The following is a 12910-nucleotide window of genomic DNA, read 5'->3' on the forward strand; positions in this document are numbered from 1 at the left end:
CTTTATGGCTATTTTGGTAATCCACATTGTTATTTACAAAGATGTGTTCTCCTATCGCAACACTACTTGGGTCCATATTATATTCTAATAAACTATAACATTAGTTTCCATAATTCAGGTCCCTATTTGAGAGAGGCTCCTTTTCATCCCTTGCAGTAAAGTGTGACTGAGAAAAGAAAATGGAGTATTGAACGTTGAGTCTCATTCAGAAAGTCAGTTGACTGACTGACAGAGAACACTAAAGGGCAGAGCAACTTGGTAAGGTTGGTGTTGGGGCACCTCACGCAGGCGGTGCATTAGCTTCCTAACCCTGTTACATGAATTTCTACCCAGCCTGTTAGTAGCAAAAAACAGCACTCCAAGCAAGGGATCATACCTGTCTGATTAGTCGATGATTCAGAGAACAGTCAACTAAGTTCACTTCCATGCCAGATGCCAATGTTACCCACTAGGGGGCAAAACAGTGTTTTGTATTGTTTTAAATGTCTTGTAGAGATCTAGACTTTTAGCTAAAAGGATGGAAAATTAAATTTTAGGAATCCCAGCACACTACAACATGGACCTTTTTTCTTTTAACTTTTTAAAATTTAGCTCGTTCTTGGCTTTATTGAGGTATAATTGAGAAAAATTAGATAAATATATATGGCATGCAGTACCCAACAGGAAATTTTGAAACATGTGAACATCATGATATGACTAAATGAAGCTGATTAACAAACCCAACAGCTCACATTTTTATCACTTTTTGTGCTAGAAACTGTTTGGATCTACTCTTAGCAAGTTTTAAGGACATATTATGGTTCACTGAATCACCATGCTGGAGAAGAGATCTCCAAAAGGATCCATGTATAAGACATTGTGACCTTTGGCCAACCTCTCTTCACTCTGCATCTGCCATCCAGGTCCCCATAGTCCTCTGAGTTTGACTTTTTAGTGAGATCATACATTTTCTTCCCATGCTGGACATAATTCACTTGATATTATGTCCTCCAAGCTTATCTTTGTCCCAACAAGGATATTTTCCTCTTTTTTAAAGCTAAATAATATTTCATTCTGTGCATAGATTATTAAATAGATGTTTACTATGTCTGAAAATGTAATAGTTTAACATATTTATAGTATACTATGATATTTCAGTACATATATACACAGCATCATATTTAAATAAGGTTAAAGATGTCTATCTCCCAAAATATTTATCATTCCTTTCTGGTAACAGCATTCAAAATCTTTTCTTCAAGCTTTTGAAACATAGGTATTATCATTATCATTATCTCTAGCTACCCTGCTGTACACTATCACACAACACTGGCTTAATCCAATCTTACTATAGCTTAATATCCGGTGGTACAAGATGTCCACTATCACACAAGACTGGCTTAATCCAATCTTACTATAGCTTAATATCTGGTGGTACAAGATGTCCACTATCACACAAGACTGGCTTAATCCACTCTTACTGTAGCCTAATATCCGGTGGAACAAGAAATCTTCTGCGGTTCTGTGGCTGGCCACCCTCTGCCTCACCACTCATCTATTGATCATACACAGTAAATGCCCCTATTTTCTCTATCGTTACCCTTCCCAATACGTGTTTCTCTGTGGGCACATAGAGCCCAGTTGGATCTTCAGCTGTATGCTTCCACACTCCAGCAAAGATAGGTTTCTTAAAGTCGAGGTCAACTTTGAATCAACATTTGTTTCTAACACTTAGCATAATGACAAATATGCTGAGAATACAATAAGCATTTAGAAAACTGGATTCATAACGGATTAAGGTCATACTTTCCTCATTTTCTACAGCCCATAGATGATAAATGGATCACTAATCACACTTCTGAAAACAATGTTAAAATTCATTCAGTTACTTGCATTGTGTCAGGATATTAGCCACATAGTGAGTTTGAGGAGAATTGAGGTTACATAAGACCCTGTCTGAAAATAAAATTTTTATCCAGAGTAGGCAACAGTCACAAGTTCACAAAAACACATTTAAATGCTGTTTAGCAAAAGATACAATGTTTTTTCTTGTTTACTAGGATATAAACATTCTAAGTTGGGAGGTCCAGCTCTATTAGCTCCACAGGAATCCTGGCTTAGGCATCTTCTGCCATCAGCATGTAGCTTCCAAGGCCACCCAGAGGCCATTGTCACACACAAGAGGATCATGGGTAGCAAGTCTAGGGGACTGGTTCCATAAGCAATGCACGTCGCTCCATTCACACTCCAGTAGTCAGAACCCAAATCCCAAGGTGACATCTGACTGTGATGAAGTCACATGCTATACATGTAAGTGTCCAAGAAGAAGAGATTGATTTTCGATGACCAGCTAGCCATCTGTTCCAGAACTGAGTACACAGTGCCAGGTCCTAGGCATGTAGATAAAAGGATATCCTATGGATGTCCATATCCGTGACAGTGGGATCTAATCTAATGATTACACAAATTGGTATGTGATTAGAAGCTAATTATATTTCAAAAGCATTCAAGAATGGCCTGATTGGGTGAGAAGGGGCTAGGTAAATAAGTGAATTTTGAAATGAGGTCTGAAAGATGAGCAAAATTTCTCCAACTGGAAAAAAAAAAAAAAAAAAAGAATGGCCAGAGAGTAGAATGTGCCATCCAAAGCATCAGTTCATGTGAAGGCTGAGAGAACGCAGGCGACAGGCGTATTTAAGGAGGTGAGCAAGGCTCTGCCCATGTTGTATGAGTAGTGTAGGATGAGAATGAGGCAGAAACAGGAGCTAGAACTTAAGGAGTATTGTAACATGAGCAGAATTTGAGTCTTCATTCCAAGGGGGATGGGAGACTTACTTAAGGGTTTTAAGTAAATGTAAACGGTGACCCTGCCAACTCTATTCCAGAAATATATTTAAAGGCAATAATTGAGGGATAGTGAAATAAGTAGTGGAAGGGATAAGGATGGAGCTTTAACAAATCAAAAATGAGACTTCAAAAGAAGTCAACAGTCAATGAGAATGCCCAGTTGTCTCACTGGGCAGCTGGTTGAATGCTGATACCATCTGGTGAAAGAGAATGAACCAAGCTTAGTGATCACTGGTGAATTGATCATATCTGATCATAAATATAGATTCACGTTTGAGTCTAAGCTGTGTATTCTCTTCAGTGGCAAGCAGACAGTTGGGTAGATGAGTCTGGGGCCGGAGAAAGATGGAGGCTTCAGATATAAATGTGGAAATCACCTCTGTATCATAAATCTCGGAAATGCCTATTAATAATAATCCTCCTAAATAATTAGGAAAAAAAGAAGGGCTTGAACTAAGTTCTGTGAAAGATGACGAAGAAGTGGACAAGGAGGCAGAAAAAACAAGCAGGCATTGCATTTCAGACTCCAAGAAAAGGAAAAAAATCAGCAAATCCAGACAAGGGTCCATGGGTAATAAAACGTGGAGAATATTTATGGTTCAGTTTCGTGGGTGGCATTTGAAAGCTTATCAACAGGCATTTTAATAAAAAATGCAGGAAAATCAATAGAACATGAATAAAGAGGGACAGCCTCCTTTTAATTCCTTTAATATAGTGGGCTGTAAAGGAAGGGAAATGTACTGGCTAGAGAAATGTGGTTAAAATGAGATGTGTTAATAATACCAAGCACACCTATTTATGCGCCTCTAACTTCTTTATACACACTAACTAATAAATCTAACATATAATTGAGGCACAAAGGGGTAAGTGATTTGCCCAAGGCTTAGCAGCTCTTAAGCAGCAGACCTGCACATTGAACCTGAGTTGTCTACCTTCGGAATCTGTGCTGTTTCTCAATGACTGATGCATCTCCTATGGCACATTTTAATGTTGAGAAAGACATTGCAAAGTGTATTTTATCTTCTGATAGTAAGATATGTGCACATATGCCCAGTATATATGTATTTAAATATAAATGATAGGCAGATTATGCCGCACCAACATATTACGTTATTTAAAACATTTCAATGAAAATATGAGATAAGGGGCTGGAGAGATGGTTCAGCAGTTAAGAGCACTGACTGTTCTTCCAGAAGACCTGGGTTCAATTCCCAGCACCCACATGGCAGCTCACAACTGTCTGTAACTCCAGTTCCAGAGAACCCTCACACAGATATACATGCAGACAAAACACCAATGCACATAAAATAAAAATAAATAAATTATTTTAAAAAAAGAAAATATGAGATAAAAATTAATATGAAGACGAGTCTATTATTTTCCTCCCATTCACCACTGGGTCACCTATAACCTCCACAATGGAGACAATTACAGATGAGAGAGAAGAGGTAGTCTTTAACAGTGGTTCTCAACCTGTGGGTCCCATCAGGATCACATACCAGATATCCTGCATATCAAATATTTGCATTACAATTCATAACAGTTGCAAAATTAAAATTATGAAGTAACAATGAAATCATTTTACCATTGGGGATCACCACAACATGAGGAGCTACATTAAAGGGGCGCAGCATTAAGAAGGTTGAGAACCACTGCTTTAAGAGGAAAAACGAACTGGATGCCCTTTTGGTTTATGTTACTATCTGACAAAGTTCCCACCAACTTAGTGGCTTAAAATGTGTATCTGTTAGCTCACCATACAGTAGAGAGGACCACCAGTGAAATTACTAGCTGTAATTACTAGCAGGTAAGGACAAACAATCCAATCATAGGAACACACCTTCCCCCAGCTAGATGACTCTGCAGAGCCTGTCAGAGACCAGGAAGGTGAGGCCAGATGGTTGAGGGTTCCTTCAATGCCTTTTCAGTGAAAGCACCCCTGATCTACCTGGGTGTTGCTTTAATGTTTAATGTTTTAAATTAGCATGCAAGGTATGAGCTATCGTTATGTCCTTTTGGAACAAAGTATGTTTTGGTCAATTATCTTTTTCCTTTCTCCCTACTGTTTTGAATGATACTCCTTAGCCCCAAAATGCTTTCTATTTTCCCAAAGTACATGCCCCAGCCAAGAATAGTCCACTGTTTTGTTAATTGATTTTGTAAACTTTACTGACCAATGGGCCCCAGGGACCAATATATTTCCATTAAGTAAGTGCATGGTGAGCTGATGCCCACAGCTGCTGCCACAGCCCTTTGCTCAACTGTGCTGTTACTTACTTTTAGTAGACACATTGACTTTCCATTTTTGCAATCCCTATTTTAATTGGCACCAAATATCCACTTTTCAGCTCTTAATTGTTTGTAATAGGACTGCCTATATCTCTTACTCAAAACATACAGATATGAGGAAATTTTGGAAAATCTAATATTTCACAAAGCATGGGTCTATTGCTCATTAAACCTCATGAGTTTCACACTGTACAAAGGATAATACATTTTAAGCTGATAAATGGCTCAAGGGCTTTTTTCATATCCCTATGCCTAAAACATCTGCATGAGGTCCATCTGGACTCTCTTCCTTCTAAACCTTCATCTCAGCATAGGTAAAAGCTCCTCCTGGACACTTACATATTACTGTCCCCTCCCCCCATACGTGCTAGCTCTGGTTATAAGAAAAGAAAAAAAAAGTCTTAAAACTACTTGTAGCACAGCCTGGCGGTGGTGGCACTCGCCTTTAATCCCAGCACTCGGGAGGCAGAGCCAGACGGATCTCTGAGTTCGAGGCCAGCCTGGTCTACAGAGCGAGATCCAGGACAGGCTCCAAAGGTACACAGAGAAACCCTGTCTTGAAAAACCAAAAAAAAAGAAAAAGAAAAAAAAAAACCGACGTGTGTACAGCAAGTATCTTTGTTTGGCAAAGCACTGTGCATTTGAGATCACTTTGAGAAATTGATGATGATTATGTGAGGAGGCAGGGGGTTATCAACAATTAAAGTGTCTTTTTCTCCTTACCTCTGTCATTACGTTCTAGAATGTTTCAAGGTTCCCTTTCCACAGCATTTCTGCTCTGTCTGTGGTGTCAATACACTATATTGGGTAGCCACAGGGACTTCACTACAGTTTAGAATTATATAATAGAATTCAGTGAGTATTTTCTATAAAGGTGAATCAGTGAAATCATATAAAATAATTTTTATACAGTATCTTCATTAAAAAAATATTCAAGGGCATAAACTGCCCCGCTCACCTAAGCAGTGTAGCGTATATTTGTACACCAGGACAGATTTGGTCTTTCTAGCCTGGGTACATTTCATAACAGCATTCACACTGTGACCATCTGGTCCATTAGTTGTAAATACCGATTTGGCAGAATCTTCAGGGGTATGAGCATAGTTGTGGGAACATCAGGAACTTGAAAAATCCTATCACCCAAAGAACATATTACCTTTTACCTAATACAGTCCATTACCCCATCCCAATAGTCTTCTTAGGAGAACATTTTACGCCAGGCATGGTGGTTCATGCCTTTAATCCCAGCACTAGGGAGGCAGAAGCACATGGATCTCTGTGTGAGTTCAAGGCCAACTTGATCTACCTAGAGACCCTATCTCAAAAAAAAAGTGAACATTTTAATTCTTTTACAGATGAAGAATATGCAAATAATCTGAATTTCTATTTTGAACAATTAGACCTCCATTTGTTTCTCACTTCTAAATAGACTCCTGACCTTGGGGCAAAGAAAATCTACTCATCAGAGTATCTGTTGCCAATTTAACACACAGAAAAACTCATTTTGCAATTAACATAAATAGACTATGTCCTTTTAAAATGGCATGGCACCGTGTCATTTTAGGTACCTTTTATAAACTCATTCAAAGGCAAATTATTCGTGAAAAATATGTGAACTTAGCCCATTTGCAAAGGCCATCAAAGTGAACTTTTTTCTTACATAAAAAAAATGATGGCTAGTGCTGTAGAAACCAAGAACATTTTTCGTTCGCAATCAAACCTTTTTGTCCATTGGAGATGACCTTTGTTTTAATACCTATAATGCTTTTCAAAAAGGAAGGGATTTCTGAAGTTGTCCATAGAATCATTAATTTGTGTCTTCTCTATTCAGTGGCTGCTTTAAAAAAAAATAATGGAATTATCAAGCTGCTCTGAACAAAAGTACCTCCTGATTGTCAGCTCCATAGTTTAAAAGAGCAGGTTAATTTCTCTGAATCTCACAGTCGGAACTTTCTAACACTAACTGGCAGTTTCTACCTAGTGATCAAGGCAATTCACTAAAATAAATTATACATAAAGCTGAAATTCCTAATAGTAATGAGGCCCCTTCATGAGATAATCACACCAGCAAAAGCATTCATCTGTCAGCTGCTACTCAGCAGGGGCTTGAAAACATCGGGGGAAGAACAGTACCTTCGGAAGGATTAGGTTTCTAGCTTCAAGGCATGGTTAGCATGGCGGGGTCCGAGTGCTAGGCACAAAGGAGAGGCTCCAAGTGAACCTGTCAGTTGACCCGTTGGTTAAACTGGAGACAGAGTTGATAAAACACCAGCATCAGTGCTCTTTATAAAGTGGTATACTGGTGAATTTCTCGTTTCAATACATGCAGCCCTTAATTAGTTAGAAGCTCTCCATTGTGTTCCGGGAGCAAGAACGGTAGTAGAAATTCCAACCCCTGGTCTTCTAGAGTCTACAGGTAGCTGAACTCGTGTACGTGAAGAGGGAAAACTCAACTGCTAGACACCACCTGGCAGGCCATAAAAAAAGAAAGAATTAAACTTTTCAAATGTTAGCTCAGCCATTGACAGACAAGCTGCTTTAGGATTTGTAGACACTGAAACTGAGGAGTTATTTCATTAGGTTTTCCAGAGTATGTCAGAAGTGGTTAGGGTTTCATTTCCAACACAGTGAGGGCTGAGTCATGGTTTGAATGAAGTATGGGCAAGAAAGTAGAGGTGATGTTGGTGGCGCTGAAGGCACGGTGGTAGACGTGGTGGTGACAGTGGCAAATGCCATGCTGCAGGTCATTTTGGAAGTAAGCATCGATGGCAGGTAGTTAAGGCAGGTTACAATGTCTGTTATAAGTAATGAAAACAACTCAGTCTGATACACATTACAGAAAAGGATAGGTCAAGGCTTAAGAGTTAAAGGAGGAGAGTAACAGAGAAATAGAAGTTAGCCTCTAGGGGCTGGAGAGATGGCTCAGAGGTTAAGAGCACTAGGTGCTCTTCCAGGGGACCTGGGTTCAGTTCCCAGCACCACATGGCAGCTCACAACTGTCTGTAAATCTAGTTCCAGGGAACCCGGCACCCTCACATAGGCATACATGTAGGCAAAACACCAATGCACATAAAATAAAAATAAATTTGAAAAAAAAAAAAAAAAGAAGAAGCTAGCCTCTAGGAAAAGGTCTTGGAAGGAACAGTTAAGAAGGCATACATTGAACATCAGTTTGGAGATATAATTTTGAATGAGAGTGGGATACAAGGTGAATTATCAGTTAGATTATTAGTTACTGTCATTTCACATATACTGTTAAATGCGCTTGCTTCAGTTTCTTATTGAAACCATCTGCCTTCCTGTGACCTCCTGCTCTCACATATCTACTTAGAAAATGGACATAGCAGCAGCTGCTTCACAGGCTCTTGAGAAAATGCTAATTGTTAATGTGTCATAAGAATCTCAGATGGAGACTTCTGTGTTATTTACTTTTCATTGCTGTGACAAAATACCCCAGAAAATCAAGGTAGGAAAGATCTACGGTTTCCTTGTTTTCGGTCCATAGTGTGTAGGCCTGTGTGAATGAGACAGCATGATGGATAGCAGGATCAGAAAGTGGAGAAGACTTCCTTCCTCATGGACATCAAAAAGAAGGGCGAACCAGGAAGAGTTCAGAGAGAAGATGGATACTCTTAGTGACCCACTTCCTCCAACCAGACCCCGCTTCCTAATCTCCTCCATTTCTCAATAATGCCAACAATGACTATAGATAAAAAAAATCTATGGATTAGACCAGACACCTCCTTTGGATCCACCAGTGTGAGACTGAGTCTTTAATACATGAGTTTGTGCAGGGAGGTGGTAACACTAGAACACTGGTGTGGCAAATGTTTACAATCAAATGATTATATATGTAGTTCTCTGGGTATCCTTCTTACAACTTGACATATCAAACTAAGAGTTTGATCTAAAACTGTCCAAATAAAGCTCTCGGGTCCTTCCAGTGCCCTGTGTGGATGAAGAGCTAGAGTAGAACCTTCATAAGCTAGAATAACATTGTAGGGCAGAGGAGTGGTTTTCCTGGCCACAGAAGTGAAGGAATAGATTTATTAAGGGAAGGACATATTGGATTTCAACAGTTCATGAGTGTCTGAGCCCCTAAATCTAAGGTCAGGAGCTAACACACTGGGTTACCATGTAAATGTAGGTAACAACCTTGTCTCACATGTGACTAGCAAAACACATATTCAAATACCGACACCCAGTAAGTGCTGACACTCAGAAAATATACCACCAGGCAAGAGTTTCCTTCAGCTTGACACCAGAAATTCCACAAGTTGCGGGAGGGGGCCATGACTAGCTTTAAAATAGCTGTTGATTTAGAAGTAATTAAAACTTTAGAAAGTCATTTCAGTTCATTCATGTAAAAATAATATTGAATTTGGCATACTGGTTATGATAATTTTATGAGCAAATGAAAAAATTTCCCATGTTAAAGCCTCTAAATTAATGAAATGCAGATCTGTAAAGAGTGTTAAAATAAGCCCTTTTCCTTCTCTGGATCTTAAAATACCAAAATTCGTTCTTTGTTCTTTTACACCCCCATTTTTCATCCATCCCAGAGGCTTAAAGTTGCAGTTAATCTCCCATATTTCTCCTTTATCCAAAATTGTGTGCTCTCTTTTGAAGCTAAATATTACATAGAATTTTTTACATTCTCTGTGTGTCTTATGATTGAAGAATGAAATGACCCTGCAAGAAAAATGATATGACATTTCTTCCCTTCAAACAACTGGGAGCTCTGTGTGGCGGTGGATGCCTGTAACCTTCAGTACTTGACAGACAGATGAGCAGGGGGATCAGAAGTCCAAGGCCATCCTCAGATACAGTCGTTTTGAATCCACCCTGTGATACATGAATCTTTGTGTCAAAACGTTTTTAAGTAGATACATGAAGTGTGTTCGTTTTTTAAGTTACCTGCAATCTTGAAATTATGGGATGGAAGAACAGTAAGAATTGAAAGAAAAAAAGGGTATCTGTGGGGTAAAACAGAAATATGGAACTGAACTTATCTTAGCACCCTAAGTTGCTCATGGAGTCCAATAATGAGCCATATAGGGATATATGATCTAGGAGAGTATAATTATCTCTGGCATGCTTGGTGATATCATGAGAGCAGTCTAATTTGAAGTACGGTGGGCTTACCAGCTCAGATGGGCATGAATAACATAAATAACATGAATGCACATAGAGCCCTCCTAATGACCTTTTCCAATAGTAACTTTGTCAATGTCCATTTCTCTTCACTCACAAAGTTTTAGAGGAGTTTGTCTATACTTTGTATCAATTCCCTAATACTAATTCCAACTCTGTATTTTCAGAGACTATGAACAATATATTCTACTAACTCCTCCAATGTGTCAATTAACTGTCAGGGTGGTTAAGCATATGGAGTGACTGGTATAAGTAACTCTGCTAACCACAGGGAGTTATGCCCTCTGTGATCCAAAGCAGGGAGATTTCCAAAATGTTCTTGGGTTTATGTTTTTGCAAAGGTGAGCTAAAGTGGTATCCATGCAAGGACCTTGCCGTCGGGAAAGGCCCAGACAAGTGGGAGAATTAAAGCGTCTGTACAGTAATCTGAAAACAGTGTGTTCTCATCAGCCTAGAGGCATGTGACACAAAGGGATTCTACAAGTGAGAGGATTGCTCCACAAGCACGTGTGATTGTCATTTTCAGTAGGGCACTACTTCAGCGTGGAGAGAGGGGCTGGTGCGCTCCTTCCTCTCTCCCTCCCTCAGTACTCATCTACAAATAAAACCCACTGTTTCTTCTTTGAAAGATGACTACAATGAGAACCCCCCGCAGAAAAGACATTACATCCCTTACACTGTTACATTACATCAAGGAAGGTATTTCCACACTGGAGACTGGCTTATTTAACACCTATGTCTAGCTACAGATAAGGCCAAATAGAGTCCCGCTAAGAGGCCAACATGGAAAGACTTAGGCTATCAGTCTCTATATCCCCTCCCTACGTTACAAGTCTACCCTCTGAAGTCCAACACAACTACTTCCCTCTTCAGAGTCAAAATTTAGACTTGGGGAGAGGAACACTAAGGAATGGACTCTGCTGTACCTTACAGCTAACTCCCCGGGTCGGGCGGCAGTAGGCAGCGTCTCATCTCAGGAGATGGGTACAACAGTATCTTAAATTCTTTTCAGACTGTCCTTCCTCTCATCCCTAGTGTGTGCTTGCACCACACGCGTGTGCATGCACCCACATACTCACACAAATACAAATTATATTCACGTTGACCAGCATGGTTGTTAACTACAAGTAGAAAATAGTAAGTAATCCTAAAAACTCCCAATATTCCACTTAAGAGAAGAGAATAAATATGAAGCCTTTCTAGGGAAGGAACATTTTATGTACCATCATCATTTTCTACTCTGGATAAGTTCTTTGGAATCACCTGATTACAGAACTGGTGGATGTTCTTTGGTCATCACATAGCTCTGAAATGAGAAGCTATGAGGATGTGCATTGTTGCATGATGTGTTAGTTTCCCAGCCTGCTGTTAGATTTTTACACATTTAAAGACAAAGACAAAGAAAGACTTCATTTGAAACGAATAAAACTAAGTGCACAAAAACACATACTTGAGTGCATTTGTGTTACGAGAGTTTCAGCGCTTTTTCAGCAATAAATGGAATTGAGCTGAACAAAGACATCTTTCTTCACAAAACCTTAAACATAGGCTTTTAGATAAAATCTTATTTGAAATAGGAAAAGACAAAAACCGAGATGGGTTGATTCTAATAAAAAAAAATGAGTAAACCATACAAAGCTCTTTAATAAAGCAAGGGGATTTTTCTAAGTGTTTCACAATGCTATTGAGTGCAGTCTCAAAGAAACTCATCTTGGTCTTGTTTCCAGACCCATTGAATTATAGACATATTCTGTTGGATGTTAAAGTACAAATGGCCTTTTTTTTTTTTTTTCAAAAGCTGAAATAGGTAATCTTGAAAAAGAAAAGACTGATATCACATGAAACCACCACTATAAAAATGCCCGTGGACTTAGAAGTCTTGAGACTCTAATTGTCCTAACTGTCCTCATGGGAAAATGACAATGTCTAAGAACAAACATTTCCATTTCACTGGAAAACTCACTAATACCTCTTTGTTGCTTTTCATAGCAAGAGAAACTGGGGGACATCTGCTTCTCCCTCCGCTACGTCCCTACTGCCGGCAAACTGACTGTTGTCATTCTGGAAGCGAAGAACTTGAAGAAGATGGATGTGGGTGGCCTATCTGGTGAGTCCACAGTGACTATTGATTGTTGCAAACGCTGTTTCACCGTGGATACTGAATGCATAGCACACATGCTGCGCCTCCCCATCCTTAATTGATCGCAGTTCTCTGTCCTACGGAGCTGGAAGCGGTCTCCAAATTCAGCCAACGCAGGGCCCCAGGAAGCCACTCTCGGTTTATTGGAATTGGCAGAGAAGATGAAATCTATTTTCTTTCTCCATAGCCAAAGTATCAGTTGTCATTTCTATGTCATTGAAAGCTGAAATTTTGGCTTCTTAGTTGAAATGCAATGCCTGTGACAAATTACAGTTTTGAGGATTTTTTAAATTCACCCTTGGTATTAAAATTTGTATTTTACCTGAAACTTACTAATTAGGTGTTTGCCAACCTGACATAATTTTTATAATACTTTTATACGAAGACAGCATTTCAAACCTATCCAGATGTCTTTGCCTGAGAAGAAACCCAGGAACAGTTCATGTCATTCATTTCATTCTACAGCTTAAGACTGGGGTGGGGGAGGGGAGACTCCGGGCC

The 12910-nt window shown here is 39.3% G+C and overlaps 1 protein-coding gene across 1 annotated transcript in view; it reads left to right on the plus strand.

The window, feature by feature from the left end:
* The window catches only part of Syt1 (synaptotagmin 1), a 195495-nt gene that overhangs the window by 88672 nt on the left and 93913 nt on the right, over nucleotides 1-12910 (plus strand). The window contains exon 6 of the mRNA XM_059245321.1: nucleotides 12259-12376. Within this exon, the coding sequence (XP_059101304.1) occupies nucleotides 12259-12376 (118 nt within the window). The remainder of the gene's footprint in view (nucleotides 1-12258; nucleotides 12377-12910) is intronic.

Source organism: Peromyscus eremicus, chromosome 18 (genome assembly GCF_949786415.1).
Source record: "Peromyscus eremicus chromosome 18, PerEre_H2_v1, whole genome shotgun sequence".
Lineage (NCBI taxonomy): Eukaryota > Metazoa > Chordata > Mammalia > Rodentia > Cricetidae > Peromyscus > Peromyscus eremicus.